Source organism: Rutidosis leptorrhynchoides, chromosome 9 (genome assembly GCF_046630445.1).
Source record: "Rutidosis leptorrhynchoides isolate AG116_Rl617_1_P2 chromosome 9, CSIRO_AGI_Rlap_v1, whole genome shotgun sequence".
Classification (NCBI taxonomy): domain Eukaryota; kingdom Viridiplantae; phylum Streptophyta; class Magnoliopsida; order Asterales; family Asteraceae; genus Rutidosis; species Rutidosis leptorrhynchoides.
The window spans coordinates 352754461-352774423 of NC_092341.1; the positions used below are offsets into that span (position 1 = coordinate 352754461).

Here is a 19963-nt window from a genome sequence, read left to right on the forward strand (position 1 = left end):
CACTTAATATTTAAAAATCATCTTATTACTAATGATAAACTTAATAATAATCCTCTTGTTAATACTAATAAGTCTAAAATGATTCTAATACTAATAATAACGTTATTACTACTTAATGGTGTTACTTAATAACAAAATGATAATAATATTAGTCATAGTACTTATGTTTACATAATAATAATAGTAATACATATATTAGTTGCTAATAGTAATAATAATAGTAATAATAATAATAATAATAATAATAATAATAATAATAATAATAATAATAATAATAATAATAATAATAACAATATTCCTAATTATAACTACAATCATACTAAATTTAATGATAATATCAATAATACTTGATAATAATAATAATACTAACAACAATAATAATATCAATACTTTTTAATTACATAATTGATAATAATAATAATAATAATAATAATAATAATAATAATAATAATAATAATAATAATAATAATAATAATAATAATAATAATAATAATAATAATAATAATGATAATGATAATGGAATAAAGAGGACTACCTCACTAAAAATGCCTTTCTAAAAAAAAAACGGTCACTAGTCGGGCTTGAACCCATGACCCATCGTTCATACATCAAACACACAAACCACTCCTCCACTTCATGATTCCTGAAATTATATTCCTCCATTTTGTTTAAAACCCTTCAGTTAAGTGTTCTTCATCTTCCTCTTCTACCTTTCAAAAACAAAAACGAATCCATGTCCTCTCAAGCGTATTATTTGTTACAAAATCAGACTTTGGATATAATATCCAACACCTAGACGATTATTTGATATAATTTGGATTAACACAAAAAAAAATATATAAAAAAAATAAAAAAAACAGTTATCGCAGCTCGCTGCTCTTTTTTTAAAAAAAAATGTTTTTCGATTTTTAGTGTGTTTTATAAAAATGTTATAGCATGAATTTGGTTTCAATTTATTCATAAAAACTTTTTAAATCACTAATTTCTACAGAAACGATCTTATAAACTTCAATTTAATTGATGAACACAGGGTTCACTTTTTTTGTCTCAAAACTTTGACTCGAAAATTAACAATCGATATAATGAATTGGAACCTCAAAATCTGCAGATAGTTTAACCATTTGATTCCTAACACTCTTGCATTTTTAGATTTTTAAGTTTCATTCGAATATGAGCAATTGCGTTTTCATATTTTAAGAACATGAACTCAAATATTGAATTCGAATTTAACACAATTATAGCTCTCGATTACAACATGAAATAAGTTGTAAATGATCACTAGAAACTATTTGAATCATCAATTAAACTTAAAACATAAAAATAAATTTGAATTTTACCATGAACGATTCGGTTGACTTTTTGCTCAAAAACTTTGACTCCAAAATTCTTACTCGATATAGAAAATCGGAAGGTGTGATTTTGCAGGAAGTTTACATGAAGGATTACTAACGTAACTACATTTTTAGTTTTTAGAATTGAGTTCGAATTTGGGTTATGGGGTTTGGAGTTCAAGAACAGAGAAATAACCATGGGTTTCTTATTTTTTTCTGTGTTAATTCCCAAATTGCAGTCTAATATAACATCAGATATAAATGTATTCGAATAATTGAAGTCAATAATCTTATTTGGTTGTATTATATTTTGATTTGGATGCCTAACAGAAAATAGACAGGATCGTACGAGCAGAATATAAATAACAAGAAGGTAAGAAAAAAAATAAAGCTTGATTAAGACATGAACTGAATCTGATCTTGATTTTATATATTTATGATAAATAATTAATAATTATACTTATATTACAATAATAATAATAATAATAATAATAATAATAATATTAATAATAATCATAATTATTATAATCATAATAAGAGTAATAACAACATTAACTCATAATAATAGTAATTTTTAGTGTAATTGATAATAATGTGTAATTGATAATAATAGTATTATTAATGATAACTAATAATAATGATAATAATATCAATAATAATAATAATAATAAATATATTAATAATAATAATAATAATGATACTAAAATGATAATGTTAATAGGTTTAATAACAATAATCATAATACTAACAATAATAATTTTTTTAATTATGATAACTTATACATATCAAATTCTATATATTTATAGTAATATTAATAATAAAACTATTAACATTTATAATGAAAGTAAGGTTAGTAATATAACTTTAACATTTTAACTTGTACTTAGTCTTTATTATTTAATATAATATAATAACATATATAAAATATTTAATTTTTATACATTTCATATATATTATAATATACATACAACATTAATTATGTATAGATTCATGTATATATATATAGATATTTAGTTTTAATAGCAACTTCATTATTTTATATACTACTTTACACATTCAACCCAATTGATTAAATTGTATTTTATTTTACATATCTAATTCTAATGTTTAGTTATATTTTACTATTGCCAATTATTATATATACTTTTGTTATATTATATTATATGTACACATTTATTTACATACAATTGTTCGTGAATCGTCGGGAATAGTCAGAGTCAAATGCATCTATGTAAAATAGTTCCAACATTTTGAGACTTAGTTTAATAGACTTTGCTTATCGTGTCAGAATCATAATAAGATTTAAGTTTAAATTTGGTCGGAAATTCCCGGGTTGTCACATCAACAACCATGAGGGTTAAGTATTCTATAGGACAAGCAAATGGTAAGTTGGCAGAGATAGAGGAATAATTTAAGGTAGTACCTTAAAATTAACAGGTGGGTCATTTGGAGATGACCTCATGTCAACAAAACTTGGAAGTTTTAAAGTAGTGGTTGGAAAGGATTAGTTACCTACGCACAAGCTGATGTTATTTGAGAAGTTTGATAGAATTTTCCACGGTAGTATAATAAGATTTAGTTGGAATGAACCTTAAGATTAACCTAACACCCATCAATTTGAGAAGCTTGATGTAATAGTTGGAATGGACTTTAGGATTAACCTAATACTCATCAAGTTAGGAAGCTTTGATGAAATAGTTGGAACGGATTGGCTTTCAGGGATGAAAGTGAAAGTTATTTATAGTGAGAAGATTATTCATATACCTCGCGAGAATGGCGAACCATTAATAGTTTATGAGGAGAGAAGTAGCCGAAGCTAAACCTTATTAGTTGCATGAAGGTACAAAGGTCAAAGCTGAATACCAAAAACCATCTGGGTTACTTCAACAGCCCGAAATCTCACAATGGAAATGGGAATGAATAACAATGGATTTCATCACGAAGCTACCGAAAATGGTAGGCGGTTAGGACACTATCTGGGTTATTATTGACCATCTCACAAAATCTGCTTACTTTCTAGCCATGAAAGGAACCGATACAATGGATAAACTTGCACAACAATACATAAAGGAAATTGTATCCCGTCACTTCAGCGATTCAAATTCTATATTAAGCACTATCCAAGAATCTTATTTGATACTCATACTTACGCGACTCTGAATCCTAACTTATTCCGAGAGATTTCTTATTTAATGATAATCACACCATCATCCTTCTTACTTCGATATTAATCATACCAATTCAAAATTTTCCAAAATCAATGGGTAGTTAATTCCCATCCTCATACTCTCCCTTTCGTATCTCACTTATAAGCAACAACTTTACACTTAAGCATTTTGGTCGAAGGACTTATGCCCTACTAATAGTCATTAACCACATTTATATTCAACAGTTTTCATTACTTCGTAACATTTTTGCTCACATATCAATCGAAAAATTTCAAAAATCTTTTACTGGTGAATCTTTTTCCAACTTGTAACCTCTGAAATATGAAAATTTTACTATACGATCCTCTTAAAGCTTTATAAAAGTAAATTCATTTTATTTGCCATTCATACAAATTTTTGAAATCGTATATGCTATATAAAATAAAGCAAATGATTACTTATTTTTGACAAATACATATGAAATTTTACTTTCACTTTTACAAACCAAATCTTTTATTCAAAAGATATTTTACTTTGAATGGTACGTGTTGTACATAACTCTAGTTTACTAAGAACTTCGTTTCTTTTCTTACATTGTCACCTTAAACAATTTCTATAAAATTTTCGTTGCTTATTATATAAACGTTGCTTATTCGTATCCAAATCATCATGAAGACTTGACCGTCGAAATCGAGAGATTCATGCGTGCGTGTATGTGTTGAAGGCACTACCGCCACGTCATGCAGAGCCTTCGGGCATCCACTAACACTTAAACCATTCAAAATTATTGTGTTACCCCAAGGATCTTATTCGCCACACCTGTTGGAACGATGCTCTTTCTTACATAACTCTAAGTCCTGACTTATTCTAGGGGATTCTCATTTAGTGATACTAACACCATCAGTATTCCGACTTTAGTATTAATCATAACCTGTTTGACATTTTGCAAAGTCAAGAAGCGATTAACGTCCCATCCTCATGCTCTATCATTCATACCTCACTTTTTAGCAATGGCTTCACACGTGAACATTTTTGGCCCAAAGACTTATGTCCTGATAATTATCAAAACTACATTTAATTCATTAGTTTTCATTACTTAGTAACATGTCACTCGAAAATTCAAGAATTTTTCACTCGGTCTTTTTCATCTCGTAACCTCTGAAATACGAAAAACTATGTTTATCAAAATTTTTACACGTTGTTTATTTGTGCTACATTCTCGAGATTTATGGACAAATGAAAATAATAAAATTTTTCTCTCACTTATGCGATTTATAAAATCATATATGTATGTATATAATTAAGTTAACAAATTATGGTTAGTACATACTAAGTGATACCTTCAAATTCTTTAAAAATCGCTCCTTTGATGAGTTGTTTAACTTAAGACAATGGTTTTGTGCAAAATAGTACACGTTGTACATACTTCTAAATTTACTAAGAACTTCGTTCCGTTTATGTTGACTCATCAAACGTTTAAAGGTTTTTCAAAACTTTCTTGGTTGATTTTACTAAAGGTTTTCGTATTAGACTACACCATGTATGGATCACACTTCTTCTTGCCCTCCGTTAGGGATGAAGCTTACTATTAAGATCTTTGTTAAAAACTCTTGAGCCACTTTGGATGGCGGTATTATAGAATTTGTTAAGAAGTCTTTACGCTTATGAAATGTTTCCCTTAAGGTTAGACTTGGCAAAAACATGGGCCGATAAATCAGTTTTCTGAGATACACTCAGTGGTCACCCCATTGTAGGAAAGGCACTAGGCGGGTTTCTACTCTCAATATTTCATGGCTAATCGCAACACTCTCGTAAACATCACCTCTATGAATCAGTATGTTGAGATACAAGAATCATTTTTGAAATTCTTTTCACTCGGAGAAAACCATTCTTTAGGACCAAGAGTTCACGTATCTTCTCTTCCGCGCATCCCCTTAAGTATAAGGATAAATTCAGAATGAACCGCTCGAAGAGTTCACTCTCGTTCAAAGATCACACTTTTCGTGCGATTTTCTTTCGGAAATGTAATATAAGATACTTTGAGAATCTATGAACCTTGCTATCCTCTTGGAAGGGGACTGCTTAAAACATTTATGACACTGATGTGGATACTCTACATATTTCTTCCTTCGTTAATTGCAACTATATGGTGTTCTAGTTAATGTTAACCCTAACTTCAACATGTAACTGAAAGGATAAAGTTACGTTATGGAACTGTGCTTCCATTCCATCCAAGGATAAGTTCACATGCAGAATGTTAAACTGGGTGATATCCTTCATTGTTCGTTCAGACCGTCCTGAAGACGCTATAAATAGTTATGACTTGCATTGCATGTAAGTCTCATTAGTCACTTTCAACTAAAAATTTCAATTCATTTATTAAAATGAAACGTTTCTTAAATATCGGGTTCTTTATGCCTATGGTCTCCATCCGAAATCAAGGGATTAGAAAAATCCGTGGCTAACACTATCCAGACATCAAATCGCATGGTTATGATCACCATGTTTTCCATACTACCTGTCAGCTTTGTATTGCGACATAAGCGCTCAATGTTTTAGATGAGTTTGGTAACATTCATGATGCATTTCATGCACCCAGCTTACTGAAGATGTTTGTAAGGCTAAAAACATCATCTTTCCTTTTGTGGGTGCATATTCAGATGACATACTCATGTTAACCAGAAACGGAATCAGTTTGTTGATCTCTTAGGACAAGAGACTTAATTAACGGCACATACCTATTCTTACGCCCAAGTACATTTCAAGGTAAATAACTCACTTCTGAGCCCACGAGTCTCATGGAACTTTGATACGCTCCTTCTTATTCAAAAACGGTACCATTGTTGGTCACTCCTCAAAATTTCGGGACGAAATTTTCTTTAACAGGTGGGTAATGTAACGACCCGGCTTTTTCGACTTGCTTTTGTGCTTTATGCTTTCGCGAAACTGCGTATATGTGCGTACTGAGCTAGTTTATGCTCTAGGATCTTATTTAATGATTAATTACTTTCATTAATATCTTACAACGCGCTATTAAGTGTGTAATCACTTAACTTGATCCCCGAAAGCTTTTACGACCGTTGGTGTCACTTGACGTTTGAAACGAGCTATGTACTTGGTACACGATTAACTTTGGTCATAATAAAAATATTATGACTACGTAATACTAATTGTTATTTTGTAATAACAATTTCTTGGGTTTTTGGATGCTTAATTACGCTTAGTAATTTACTAGAGCACACTAGTTAGTCTTGTTGGACTTTCTACCTTGTTGAACTTTAACCCACCCTACACTAGCTAGTGGACTATTTAATTAGCCCAATTTAAATAAGTTAGTGACCCATATTAATGAAAGACAAATGCCCATTTATTAGAGGGAACATACTAGCATTTTTGTTAAGCATTATCCTTAATGTTGCATGGGATCCTAACATAAGCACCAACTTTAGACAACCATTAACCAAAGAGCAAAAAGGTGTCCCCCTTGTCCCCCACCATAACCCACGGCCTAAACACCCCTCCCATCTCCTCACCACCTATAAATAAAAGCCTTCTTCACTCATTTCACACTTGATCTCATTTGCAATTTACACACACTTACTCTCTAATTCTCTCTCTAGTCTTTCTCACTCTAAAAAGTGTAAGTTTTTGATTTTTTCTTCTTCTTCTTCCCTTCATCTACACGACATCATCATCATCATCATTTTATGGATCTAGCTTTTAGCTTTTGATTTTGTTATATCTTAAAGATTCAAACTTGGGTTTGAATCCTTCAAGAACATGGAAGATTCAAGCTTTCCAGCTTTGAATCTTTACTTATTTTGTAGATCTAAATCTTTTTAGCTTTAATCTTGTTATTTTGTTATAAATATTCAAACTTGTGTTTGTAATCTTCATGTATCTTAAAGATCCAAGCTTTATGCTTCAAGATCTTCAAGAACACTAAAGATCCAAGCTTTTTAGCTTAGGGTTTCATTATTATGTTAAAGATCTTAGCTTTTTAGCTTATGGTCTCATTACTTTCATTATTTTGTTAAAGATCTTAGCTTTCTAGCTTATGGTCTCATTAATCTTGTAAAGATCCAAGCTTTCTAGCTTAGGATTTTCTTAATACTTGAGATCCAAGTTATTATTGTAGATCTCACTTACTTGGAACCTTTTTGTGTTTGTTGTGATGATAAAGATCAAGTATTCATCATCACATATGATATAGATGCATGAACTTGTGTAAAATGGACAAAGGTTGAAGCTTTATTGGATTTATGCAATAAAGAGGCAATCTTGATGTTCAAAACTTGTAGAATGATAGATTTTACTCTTAGTTTTGTGTTGATGGTTGAACTTTGGTCAAAGTGATGCTAAAACATCAAAAAGTTGTACACCTGAAGCTTACAAGCATCAAGGATGAGAACCGTTATGAGCACCAAGCACCAAAAACCTCATCAGAGCACTTGTTTGCTATTTTTTAGGGTCTAATCTGACGCCTGGGCTTCTGAAAAACTAATTTTCAGATAGTTCGTTTCGAGTAGATGACTTTTCGTTTAGGCCTCGACTTAATCCGATATACGGTTTAGGATTTATGGCCTTCTGAAAGTCACTACGCCCTTGTAATGTTGTGCTGAAATTTCTGACCTACTCGCACTAAAACCATCACCACGGTCAAACGAAGACAATTTAGGTTCTGAAAATTGTTCAGTGGTTAGAAGACTCACATACAAAGCCATAGCCACTGACTACGCATCTTTTCGATTTGTATAGAGGTCGTAACAGCTGTCCGAAGTCAGCCTTTTGTTTCGATCTCTATTCTTGTTAAACTTACCTTAGTGTTGATGAATGATGATGAGAATGATGATGTCGATGATGACACTTAAACTTAATTTATTCATTTTTAACCTTTTGGGACAACATACTGACCTAGTGACCCTTGACTTAGCTTGACGACCTTTCGGACCGACTTACTACCTGCATACGTTTCGTATCGACTTTTACTGCTTATTCACTGTGAGTTATAGCTTCCCTTTTTACTTATACTATTTTTGGGACTGAGAATACATGCGCTTTTTATGTTTTACTTACTTGACACGGGAACTTAAACTTTACATATGTGTGGGTTATATAACGGCATAAAGATTCCCCTTAGCACGGTAACGTTTAATCATTGGTTTTGAACCGGTGAACGCGAATATTAGATATGGATCCATAGGGTTTGACATCCCCACTCGGGCTAATCGCGCTAGCATTTAACGGGTGTTTGATACTTCGAGGACATACGCACTCACCAAGTGTACTTTTAGGGGGTATTACTATTACGTTAAGTTAGTTACCGGGTGCCCACGGTTAAGCATATACTTTTCATACTGATTTAAACTGCTGGTTAAAGCACTAAAGTCTCGTGGTCTACATTACTTTAATGATTACAAACTATAGCTCACCAACATTCGTGTTGACTTTTAAAGCGTGTATTTCTCAGGTGCTTAGACGTTGTTGCTTCCGCTGTTAGACTTGTTGTCTTTGTGTTATAGACTTGCTGTTATGGACCTGCTGTGTTAGATTTCCGCTGCATTACTTAGAGATGTTTCAATCATGAAACTTTTATCTTACATTCGTAACTTATGTTAATTTCAAATAATGGCTTTGTAACGACCTTTGGGTCACATACTTATGTTAACGCTTCTAGTAAGCATGTTATCTTTTGTAAACGCTATCTTTTTATGAATGCAAAACTAGTTTTCAAACAACATTTAGTGTTTGACCGTGTAAAGATCCCGTTGTTGACGAATCGTACACGATGGTTTTGTACGGGGCGTCACATTAAAGGTGGTTGACTTTGACTTGTGGAAGGTTCATCAACAACGGTGTGAGTAGATGTAGTAGTTTGATCTTGAGTAGTGATGTGAATATCATCATAACTATTGACATGTCTTTCAGGAGCAGGTAACCCATCAATATGCAGAGGATGTAGTACTTGACCTTGAGTGGACTTTAAGAAAGGAAAGATATGTTCTGAAACAACCCAACCCGTATTTAAACCGGCCCATATTTTTTTCTTCTTTTTAACGTATTAATATTATCAACGTTTAGGTCCCAATTATGTTTTCAAAAACATCTTTAATACAACCGTAAGTTAAGAAACTTTAAAACATTTAATACATGAGTTTAAATATCCGAACGCGCATACACGACCCGGCTATTTTAATTTTCAACAAAATCGAGCATGGTGATTGGGGATACGCTACCTAATCCTAATCAATCCAAAGCATGCCTTCTAAATCAACCTAATCAAGTTCGCTAGTTCCCACGCTTACCCGAGCCACCACTTCGCGAACCTATAAAAATGTAAACCACGAGATGGTAAGCTAACGCTTAGTGAGTGAAAGTATACTACATCCATATATATGCAAAAAATGGACACGCCACACAATAATAATCAAATAGCACATACCGGAGCATCCAAGCATAAAGGCAAGCTAATCTAAGCATACCATACGATCACTATACAACAAGCTAATAACATCAACAATATAAGTACACCAACGATAGTATGTACAACTCCATTAAGCTACGCCCGGAGGGTTAGCTGCATCACAACAATACATTAATATATACATAACAAGGGGTGAACTGCCCAAGGTTAACCCCTTAACCCAATACCAAAAGCCAAATACCAACTACCAAGATGAAGATTGGCCGAATTACACGAGCCTTAGTAAATCCGCACCACACGAGACTACTATCTTCATTACCATCACAACATCGAGGTTGGCCGAAACTACATGAGCCTTAGTGAATCCGCACCACACGTGACCACTACCTCAATAAGATGACCGAAACTACACGCGTCATCGTGAATCCGCACCACACGTGATTCACCTCCCAAATCAAAACCCACGCCATCGGGATTATAAAATCTACATCATCGGGGTTACTCAACCGCATCTCAAATACCAATCCCACGCCATCGGGATTATACACATCTACATCACAAGCCCATGTGATAACGTACACACAAAGTGTGCACCTCGATAAAAGGTGGTCAACTAAAATGCACAACCGTGCCAATTGGACCCATACACAAGTCCATCAAATCCACCTACATGTGAAGTGAGCTCTATAGCCGAAAATCACTTCACTCGACCCGCACCCATCCTATACATACATATGCACATAGTATATTAACACTCACCTTGAAGTCTTGATGGATGTCAAACCAAAATCCGCAATCGCCAATGGAAAGTACCTATTCCATTCATCACATAACAAGTAACACAATTAGGGTGGATTTACAAATCAACCCAAATTGACACTTAGTGCAATTTCTACCCAAATGGACTTCCAAGCACAAACCGCGTCCAAACTAACCAATAATCACTAACACAAGTGAGAATGGTCCTAATACACCAATTAAACCCAATCATAAGTGTTAAACACTTACCTTGCCCAAATTGACACATTAACCCTAATTTTGACCCATTTCAAAATTAGTCAACCAAAACACCCAAAATAGTTTCAACGCTTCCATAATCACTAACACTAGTGAAAATGGTTCCAACAACACCAACTTAAATAAACCACAAGCTTTAAACACTTGTCTTCTCCAAAATCAACTTACAACACTTATTTTGACCCAATTCAAAAGTCAAGTTTCCAACAACACCCATTTGGGTTCTTTCAACAACATAATCACTAATCATAGTGGTTATACTCAAATTAAAGCCCTAATCATGGCTAAATCATTAACCAACCTAAAACCCGCCAAGTATCAACAATGACACGTTTCCATAAACCCACTTCATCATCTAAACGGGTTTTACAACTAACAAGCTCAAAACCCTAACATTGAATCTCAAATCAAACAATGAAACTCGGAGTTAGAACTTACTAATACCGCCAAAATGATGCCGTTGACAAGTAGAACAAATTTAATACTTGAGGTTTGACCTGAAACACGCTTCTTCTTCTCCAAATGGAGCTCTCTCTCTCTCTCTCTCTAAACTCTCTCCTCTCTCTCTAGGGTTTGAAGGTGAGAATGTTGGTGTGTGAAAATGGGGATAAGATAAGCCTTGAATCAGTCTTATGGCTCTAGAATCGGCCATATGTGAATTTTTCAAAACACCCCCAAAAGATTCCATTAAAATGGGTTAAAAATGTCATTACAGCGACTTTTGTCGCGTTTTGTGGCACTATGTCGCGTTTCGCGATACCAATACGCGACATCCCTGTTTAAAACGCGATAAAAGAACAGAAATCAAGTTTCAGAAGTTGTCACGTTTTGACCCTATCTGTCACGGATCGCGACACACCAGGACACGATATACCCCCTCCGAACTCGACAGTTTACCTTATGTACTCCAATTTCACTTTTAAAACATCCCAAAGTTAAACGTGGTCAATTCATTACATCCAAACTATCAATTACTCATTCTTGAACTCCGTATGATGCCACAAGCGTCATGTTTAGAAAAACAGGGTGTTTCATGTTCATAAAAAAGTACATCTCTGGATATAAATGTACTTTTAGTTAACAAGTTGTACAATTTATATCCTTTTTGATGTGCTGGATATCCAAGAAATACACAAGGAACACCTCTTTCACTGAATTTGCCAATGTTTCTTGAAGGATTACTTGCAATTGCTAAACAACCAAATACTCTCAAATGATCATAAGTTGGAACTTTATTGAGAAGTATTTCATAGGGAGTTTTGTTTTGTAAAACAGATGAAGGTATTCTATTGATCAAGTAAACAGCTGTCATCACACAATCACCCCAAAATTGTAATGGAAGACTTGACTGAAATCTAATAGCCCTAGCAATATCTAAGATATGCCTATGCTTTCTTTCAACCCTACCATTTTGTTGAGGCCTATTAGGACAAGATGTTTGCTGCACAATCCCTTCTTTTGACAAATAACTTCTAAGTTGTCCTCTTATGAATTCTAAAGCATTGTCAGATCTGACAATCTTAACAGTTTTATTAAACTGTGTACTCACAAACTTTAAGAACATTTTAAACCTTTCAAAACAGTCACTTTTGTTGACAAGCAAGTAAATCCAAGTGACTCTACTACAATCATCAACTATAGTAATAAAATACCTATATCTGCCTTGTGTAGGTACTTTATATGGCCCCCAAATATCCATATGAATCATATCAAATATTCCATCACAATGAGAATCACTAAGTTGATAGGGTATCTTAGTAAATTTAGCCATTGGACAAGATACACAAACAGCTTGATTTTCATTAATCAATTTTGAAGAAACAGAAGGAATGTATTTCAGCTTTGTATCAGATACATGTCCTAATCTATGATGCCATAGACTGTAAGACATTACAAGCTTACTAGAATTAACACTATATCCCTCCTTTATTGAAAACAAACAAGTATTTGAAACAGAAGCTGCCATGATGTCAACTAATCTCTGATGTACCTAATGAAGTGGAACATTCACTAGATAATAGAGATCTTCATGCCTTTCAGCCAGTCCTATCACCGTCTTAGTTTTCAAGTCATGTATCACACAGAATTTTGAATAAAAGATAACCACAACTGGCTTATCTTTAGTCAACTTAGGAACAGATAGAAGACTGAACTTAAATAATGGCACAACAAGTACATCATTTAACTCCATTTGATTTCCTAGTTTCACTTTACCAATTTGAGTAATCACTGAAGTATTACCATTTGGTAACCTAATATGTGATTTTAGTAATAATGACTTGGACTCAACTAGCTCATCACTACTAGGTGTCATATGATCTGTGGCACCTGTATCAAGTATCCATTTACTATCAATAGATGACTTAATGATTATACCTGCTGCAAAGTGATGATCCAATTCATCATCAAAACCAGCCACTGTGCCCTGCACATCTGTATGAGTCATTTGAGGCAAGCACTTCAAAAGCTGTTCAAATTGTTCTGAAGTAAAGATGACATTGTTTCCTTTAACAGTTACAGCAGTAGTAGTCCTTTTATTAGCATTCACAATTACAGTCTTAGTCCTTTGATTAACTTGTTTAAAAGCCAACCTACTCTTGTAATGCCATGGAGGATAACCAATTTTCTCCCAACACTTATCTGGAGAGTGCCCCTTGTTACCACAAAGCTCACATTTATCCTTTGTATTTGACTTACTATACAAAGCAGTTGACTCAACAGATGTAAACATTTCCCTTTGAGATTCTTCTTGTTGAAGCATAGAACAAGCAACCTCAACACTAGGTAGTGGATTTAGCATTAACAATTGACTTCTTAAAGCACTGTACTGATCATCCAGACCATTGAGAAACTGAAAAAGATGTTGTTCTTCTTTCTGAAGGTTAACAGCAATCATGAAAGCAGCAATTTCAGGTGTCACATCAGCAATTCTAGGAAGATCACTCATAGAATCAATCTCTTCCCAAATACACTTCATCTTAGTGTAGAAATCAATTACAGCAGATCCTTGTTGCTCACATGAGTAAACTTCTTTGTGTAACTTGTACTTTCTAGATCCATTGCTTAGAGCAAACCTCTTCTCCAATTGCTTCCATATTTCAGATGCAGTCCCAATGAACATGATAGACTTGACAATTGAATCACTAACAGAATTCATGATCCAACTAATCACCATGTTGTTGCAGGTGTCCCAGTGTTCAGCTTTCACAGGATCATCTGCAGATCTAACAACAGTTCCAGTCACAAATCCAAGCTTATGATTCGTGGATAATGCGATTTTAATTGAACGTCTACATGATCTGTAATTTTGAGATCCAATAAGCTTCTCTTGTACAGATAATGAACCTGGACCGTCCGATGGATGAAGAAACGGAGGATTTCGAAACACAGCTGGATCCATAGCTCCGCGGAAGCAAGAAATTGAACGAAATCAAATTGAAATGATTTACACAACCAGAAATCAAATTAAAAAGAATCAAGCTAAACTCGATCGCTCTGATACCATGAGAAGTTTAGCAAGATCAAGATGAACACAAGAGAGAAATTAATTGAAATTTCATTGAACAAATTGATTGATTCAGAATTGTGCTTACAAGTCCTAATTTATCATCTCTAGCCCTAACAGAAGTTAACCGTCTAAAACTAATTCAATTACATAAGTTACACTGCAGTCCCTAAACAACAAGAAATGACAGAATTAGTCCTTTAACTTGCAGTTGATTTTATTGTTGACCTTCTTGTTGTTATAGTTATAATCAAATTTAAAAGTAAGATGTGGTTTATCCAATGTCACATATAAACCATCAATTTGAAAACGACCTCGTTAACTAATAGTCCTTATTGACATCGACCCCATTGAAAACTCTAAATTACTAGCTATCTACTTGAATTACCGAACCCTAATCAAAACACCCAACAAAAGTCAACTACGAAAGCGATTTGAAAACATGACAAGTCTCATCTCTATCATATAAACCAACCAGAGAATACTTATTTACATTATTTTCTTGGAAGGTCGAGAAAAACTTATACAAAACAAACTTGACTACATGGACCATATTTTCAAAAGCTACTTAATATTCGCTAGGTAAGTTGTTAGTAGTTTTTAATACCCTGTCTGTTCCGATTATATTAAAAAAAATACATCTTTCAATTAATTTTTTATATTTAAGATAATTACTAATAATAAATACTCCGTATCACTCTACCTTTTGTATTCAATCAATCTCAATCAATATAAATATGAATTGAAAATATTCAAGAAATAAATTAATGAAAGTAATAAATAAAGAATAAAATAATATAATATTTTTTATAATATAACTATACTTTGATTAAATAAAAATAATTGAATAACTAGTGAAATTACCAGTGGAATCACGGATTTGTTTAAACAAATCAGTTTAATGATATGTTTTAGGTATTAAGTGAACTTAAATGTTAAAGTCATTTAGTTTAATGACACGTGAAACCACAGTGTCCGACTAAAAAACTCGTTAGCTGAACATTTCATCAAACACCTAAAATACATATTAAACAATCCACATCCAATGATAAGAGATAATATTGGTTGTTATTTTATCTTAAAAGTGTAAATTAAAATATAAATTTAGAATTGGTTTCCTTTTGCCTAGCTTTTATACCGTCTCGTACTTAATTCAAAATAATTAATTAAAATAATTTAAAATAATTTAATTTTAATAATTAAAATAATTATTAATAAGAGTTATAATAATAATTAATTAATAACATTTAATTTTAATTCAAAATTATTTAGATTAATGACATCACCTACCATCCTTAGATTTTTTTCTTTTCTTTTTTATTTTTTTAACAAAGGAATTACCTTAATAATGGTATCATCATTATAAGATTTTAATAGAAACTATAGATACCTCGTTCATCTCCAATTAAATTATTTTTAAAAAATAGGTACTTCTAAAAAATGTCATTATTAAACTTTGTTTTTTTGTAAATAAAGTATTGAGGAAACAAAATTAGAAAAATGGCAATACATTAACACCAAAAATAAGAATAAGAAAATAAATATAAATACTATTATTATATTTCCGTATCAATTTAGGATGGTTGAAATGTTAAAATTTTAGAGAATGTGGACCAAGATTCCAAACACGACGGCAGGGAAAAAAAGATACAGAAATTAAGTAGGGCCCCTCTTAGAAACTCCATAATCATGTAATCATCATCATCATAAATTCATAACACACGTACGCTTTTTCACTATAAATCTCTTAAACCCTACATCCTCTCTTCACTCACACACATGCTCTATGTGAAATAGTAGAACAAACCCACAAAAACATAGTATAGTACTACATATATAACACATAATTATTCTGTCTCTCTGTTTTTCCCCTGTTTCTATGGCCTCTGTTTCTCTCTTTTTTATACTTTATTCATTACTTTTTACTTCAAGTTATTCAATTTCTGATAAAAATCTAATCTTGCCATTAAAGATCAAATCTTTACCAACTGGGTATGATCAAAAACCAACCAACAAGCTATCTTTCCACCACAACGTTTCACTAACGGTCTCACTTTCTGTCGGGTCGCCGCCGCAGCAAGTCACCATGGTTCTTGACACCGGCAGTGAGCTGACATGGCTCCGGTGTAAAAAATCACCCACCACACCATTATGGTATGACCCATTACGTTCAAAATCTTACACCCCTGTTCCTTGCACTTCACCAACTTGCAGCACCCGAACCCGGGATTTTACCGTACCCGTTTCTTGTGACTCGAGAAAACTTTGCCATGCTATTGTTTCCTATGTGGATGCCACTTCAGTTGAAGGGAATCTTGCTTATGATACTTTTCGGTTCACGAATTCGGAACTACCCGGAATCGTATTCGGGTGTATGGATACCGGGTCGAGTTCCAACCAAGATGAGGATTCTAAGACAACCGGGTTATTGGGTATGAACCGGGGTTCGTTATCTTTTGTTTCTCAAATGGGTTACTCGAAGTTTTCTTATTGTATATCGAGCCGGGACTCGACCGGGGTTTTATTATTCGGAGACGTTAAGATATCGTGGCTTAAACCGTTAAGTTACACGCCGTTAGTTAATATGTCGAGACCATTACCGTATTTTGACCGGGTTGCTTATACGGTTCAACTTGAAGGTATCAAAGTTGGCACGTCAATTTTAGGTTTGCCCAAATCGGTATATGTACCGGATCATACTGGGGCGGGTCAAACCATGGTTGATTCGGGTACACAGTTTACTTTCCTTCTTGGGCCGGTTTATATCGCTTTAAAAAACGAATTTTTAAAACAAACAAGATCGTTGTTACGGGTTTATGAGGACCCGGATTTTGTATATCAAGGGGCTATGGACCTTTGTTACCGTGTTGATAGGAGCCGGGCCGGGCTGCCCGTTTTACCTAGTGTAACGATGATGTTTAGGGGTGCGGAAATGAGTATTACGGGTGAGAGGTTATTGGTTCAAGTACCCGGTTTGATTAAAGGAAATGATCAAATACATTGTTTCACATTTGGGAATTCGGATCTTTTAGGGATTGAGGCATATGTTATCGGACATCACCATCAAGAAAACATGTGGATGGAATTTGATATTGCAAATTCTCGGGTCGGGTTGGCGGAGGTTAGGTGTGATCTAGCTAGTCAAAAGCTTGGAATTGGCCTTTAAGTGATGGGTCAACTATTTGACTCATGTAAAAAAATGTAGAAAGGTTGCTAAATATTCACGTGTGTTTAGATTCATTTGAGATTTGAAGTGCTTTATTTTGTTTGGATTGTAAATGTAAATTGCAGCATAATGGACATACCTGGTTCAAAAGTAGCCTAATTTTTTATATAATGCATTTAAAATCGAGTCTAGAATGAATATTTATTGTCAGAGTTCTAGTAATAGAGTGTCAGATTTGTTATAATAATGATCAACATGGCATATGTACAAAAGATACAGTATATTTTAATTAGTGATAGCCCATAATCAATATGTTGGTAGCATCGAAATTATATTTTAACAGGGGCGGGATGAATGCAAATATTCCAAAATTTGTTCTCTTGAGCAAGGGGTTCTTATATTTTGTTTTGTTATTTTTATACAAATATCCTGTCATAAACGTTATATCTCAAAATAACTTGGTGCTTAGAAGAGGTATCAAGTTTGAATCTCATGAACTATCAAATCGGTAAATAAAGTGTACCACGTAAAAAATTGAAAGAAACGAATGTGTATATAAGTTTAGGGAACCTCCCTCTATTCTCAATTAGTTTTAGAGTATTAAGAACTCATTAACTTATATGTACAACATGTTGAGCTAAAGTGATCACACAAGTGGTATCAGAGCTACGGTTGACCGGGAAAGAGGTCGAGGTTCAGAAAAGTCAAGATGGTGTTGAACGTGTCCAGGAGAGCTAAATGTTACAAGTGTGGTGCGGATAAATCCACCAATGAGGAGATTGTTAAAGATAATCGGTTAATAAGGGAAACCTCTTTTATCACCAATTGATTTTGAAGTACTAAGGCACAAACGAACTTATACGTACGACAAGTTGTTGGGCTAAAGTGATCATACAAACAACATATTTTTGAATGCAAGGAAAAAGGGTGAAAACGATCAAATTAATAACCAGTTTATAACACATATGTCTGAATAAAAGTAATCACACTCCGATTAGCGTGAACACGATACAATAAGCTTTATGACGTGTTAATAGCAAAGATCGAAAATCCTTTAAACGACAACACCGCTGTTGTATTTTTATGCACCATAACTTTTAAAGTTTAGTCGTAAGGGTTCAGCCTCACGAACATATGATCTTTTCATTTTAAATAGAATAAAACGTGGTATGTAAGATCGTTCACCTCCAACATTATAGTCGATATATACATGTCATGAGTAAGAGTGTAAGACCATCATATATGATATGACAAACTTTAATAAAATCACATTAATGTCGTGGGCAAGGCTATTATGAAATAGTGCCCCGTAACAAGTACCCTGATTATTATATGTTGAGTGCGAAGTTCGAATTAAACAAGAAAACGAAGATGCAATCAAAAGTCGAATTTGATTTGGAGTTCCTAATAAGTGTGCCTCGCGACCGCGATAAGGAGATCCCGACCGCGAAAATCAGTCAGGCTACAAGCAAAATTGGAACTTGATTTGGAGTCCTCGTTCAGTCCTTTGTGTTCGTTCGTATGCTTTAGCAATCTCGTCTATCGTTTGTGAGTGAGTGATTGATTTAAATCACTCGTCTTATTGGGTTTTATAATCTTAACATTATATATTGTATAATTTGTAATATGATGTACGGATTTACATCGCGAAGGATTCAATCCAGCCACAGGTTCCCCAACCCTCACTCCCCCTTTTTCAAAAAGAAGCCCCGCTCCCCTCTCTGATAAGGAAGAAAACGAAAGAATCTCAATTTTATGACAAATCCGGTCTGATGGCTGTTCTCCACTAACCACAAGGATATATGGACACACGGGCAAAGAAGGATAAGAAAGAAACCCTCGGACCTTTCATTAACACTCTATGAGCACGACCTAAACTCCGCACGGTGTCTATAACACGTGCGTGCAAGATAATTTCATATTTTTATACGGTTGGATCAAGTTACTTTTTACGCGTTCAAGGCACAGGTATTTTTATTACATCCACATAGGTATATTTACTCATATTAGGGGTTTTACTGGCAATGTCTTCGGATTGGTTCGGGTTCCTGCAAGAAAAGTAGTTGGGTGAGTTATACAACTACGGGAGATGAACGCGTGTGATCCCAAGCTAATGTCCAAATAAAATTTTTTATAAGAGATGCAGTAAAAATAGTGTAGAATATAGAAACAGTGTTATTAGGATGTGACTAGGTTCCGAGAACATGATCCAAGGTTGGAATGTGTTACCCACATCATTATTACTGTAACTTTTTAAGTACCATTTGAAAAGTGTCATTTCTTTCAATTAAAACATGACTCCTACTGTATGGGGGGAAAGGCTTGAAAAGTTAATTTTGTAAACATTTTCTATAAAATGTTTTAATGTTTAAA

At 33.6% G+C, this 19963-nt stretch overlaps 2 protein-coding genes across 2 annotated transcripts; one reads left to right on the forward strand and one right to left on the reverse strand.

The window, feature by feature from the left end:
• Positions 1-12909: 12909 nt before the first annotated feature.
• LOC139869206 (uncharacterized) lies at positions 12910-14319 on the reverse strand. The gene has a single exon (XM_071857526.1). The coding sequence runs from the start codon at positions 14317-14319 to the stop codon at positions 12910-12912; it is 1410 nt and encodes a 469-aa protein (XP_071713627.1).
• Positions 14320-16183: 1864 nt separating this feature from the next.
• Positions 16184-17866, forward strand: LOC139866369 (aspartic proteinase PCS1). Its single transcript, XM_071854600.1, has one exon. The coding sequence runs from the start codon at positions 16304-16306 to the stop codon at positions 17588-17590; it is 1287 nt and encodes a 428-aa protein (XP_071710701.1). The 5' UTR covers positions 16184-16303; the 3' UTR covers positions 17591-17866.
• Positions 17867-19963: the final 2097 nt, after the last annotated feature.

Bases quoted from the DNA above. Each gene is read 5' to 3' on its own strand.
- LOC139866369 (XM_071854600.1), top strand. From the start codon at position 16,304: ATGGCCTCTGTTTCTCTCTTTTTTATACTTTATTCATTACTTTTTACT.
- LOC139869206 (XM_071857526.1), bottom strand. From the start codon at position 14,319: ATGGATCCAGCTGTGTTTCGAAATCCTCCGTTTCTTCATCCATCGGAC.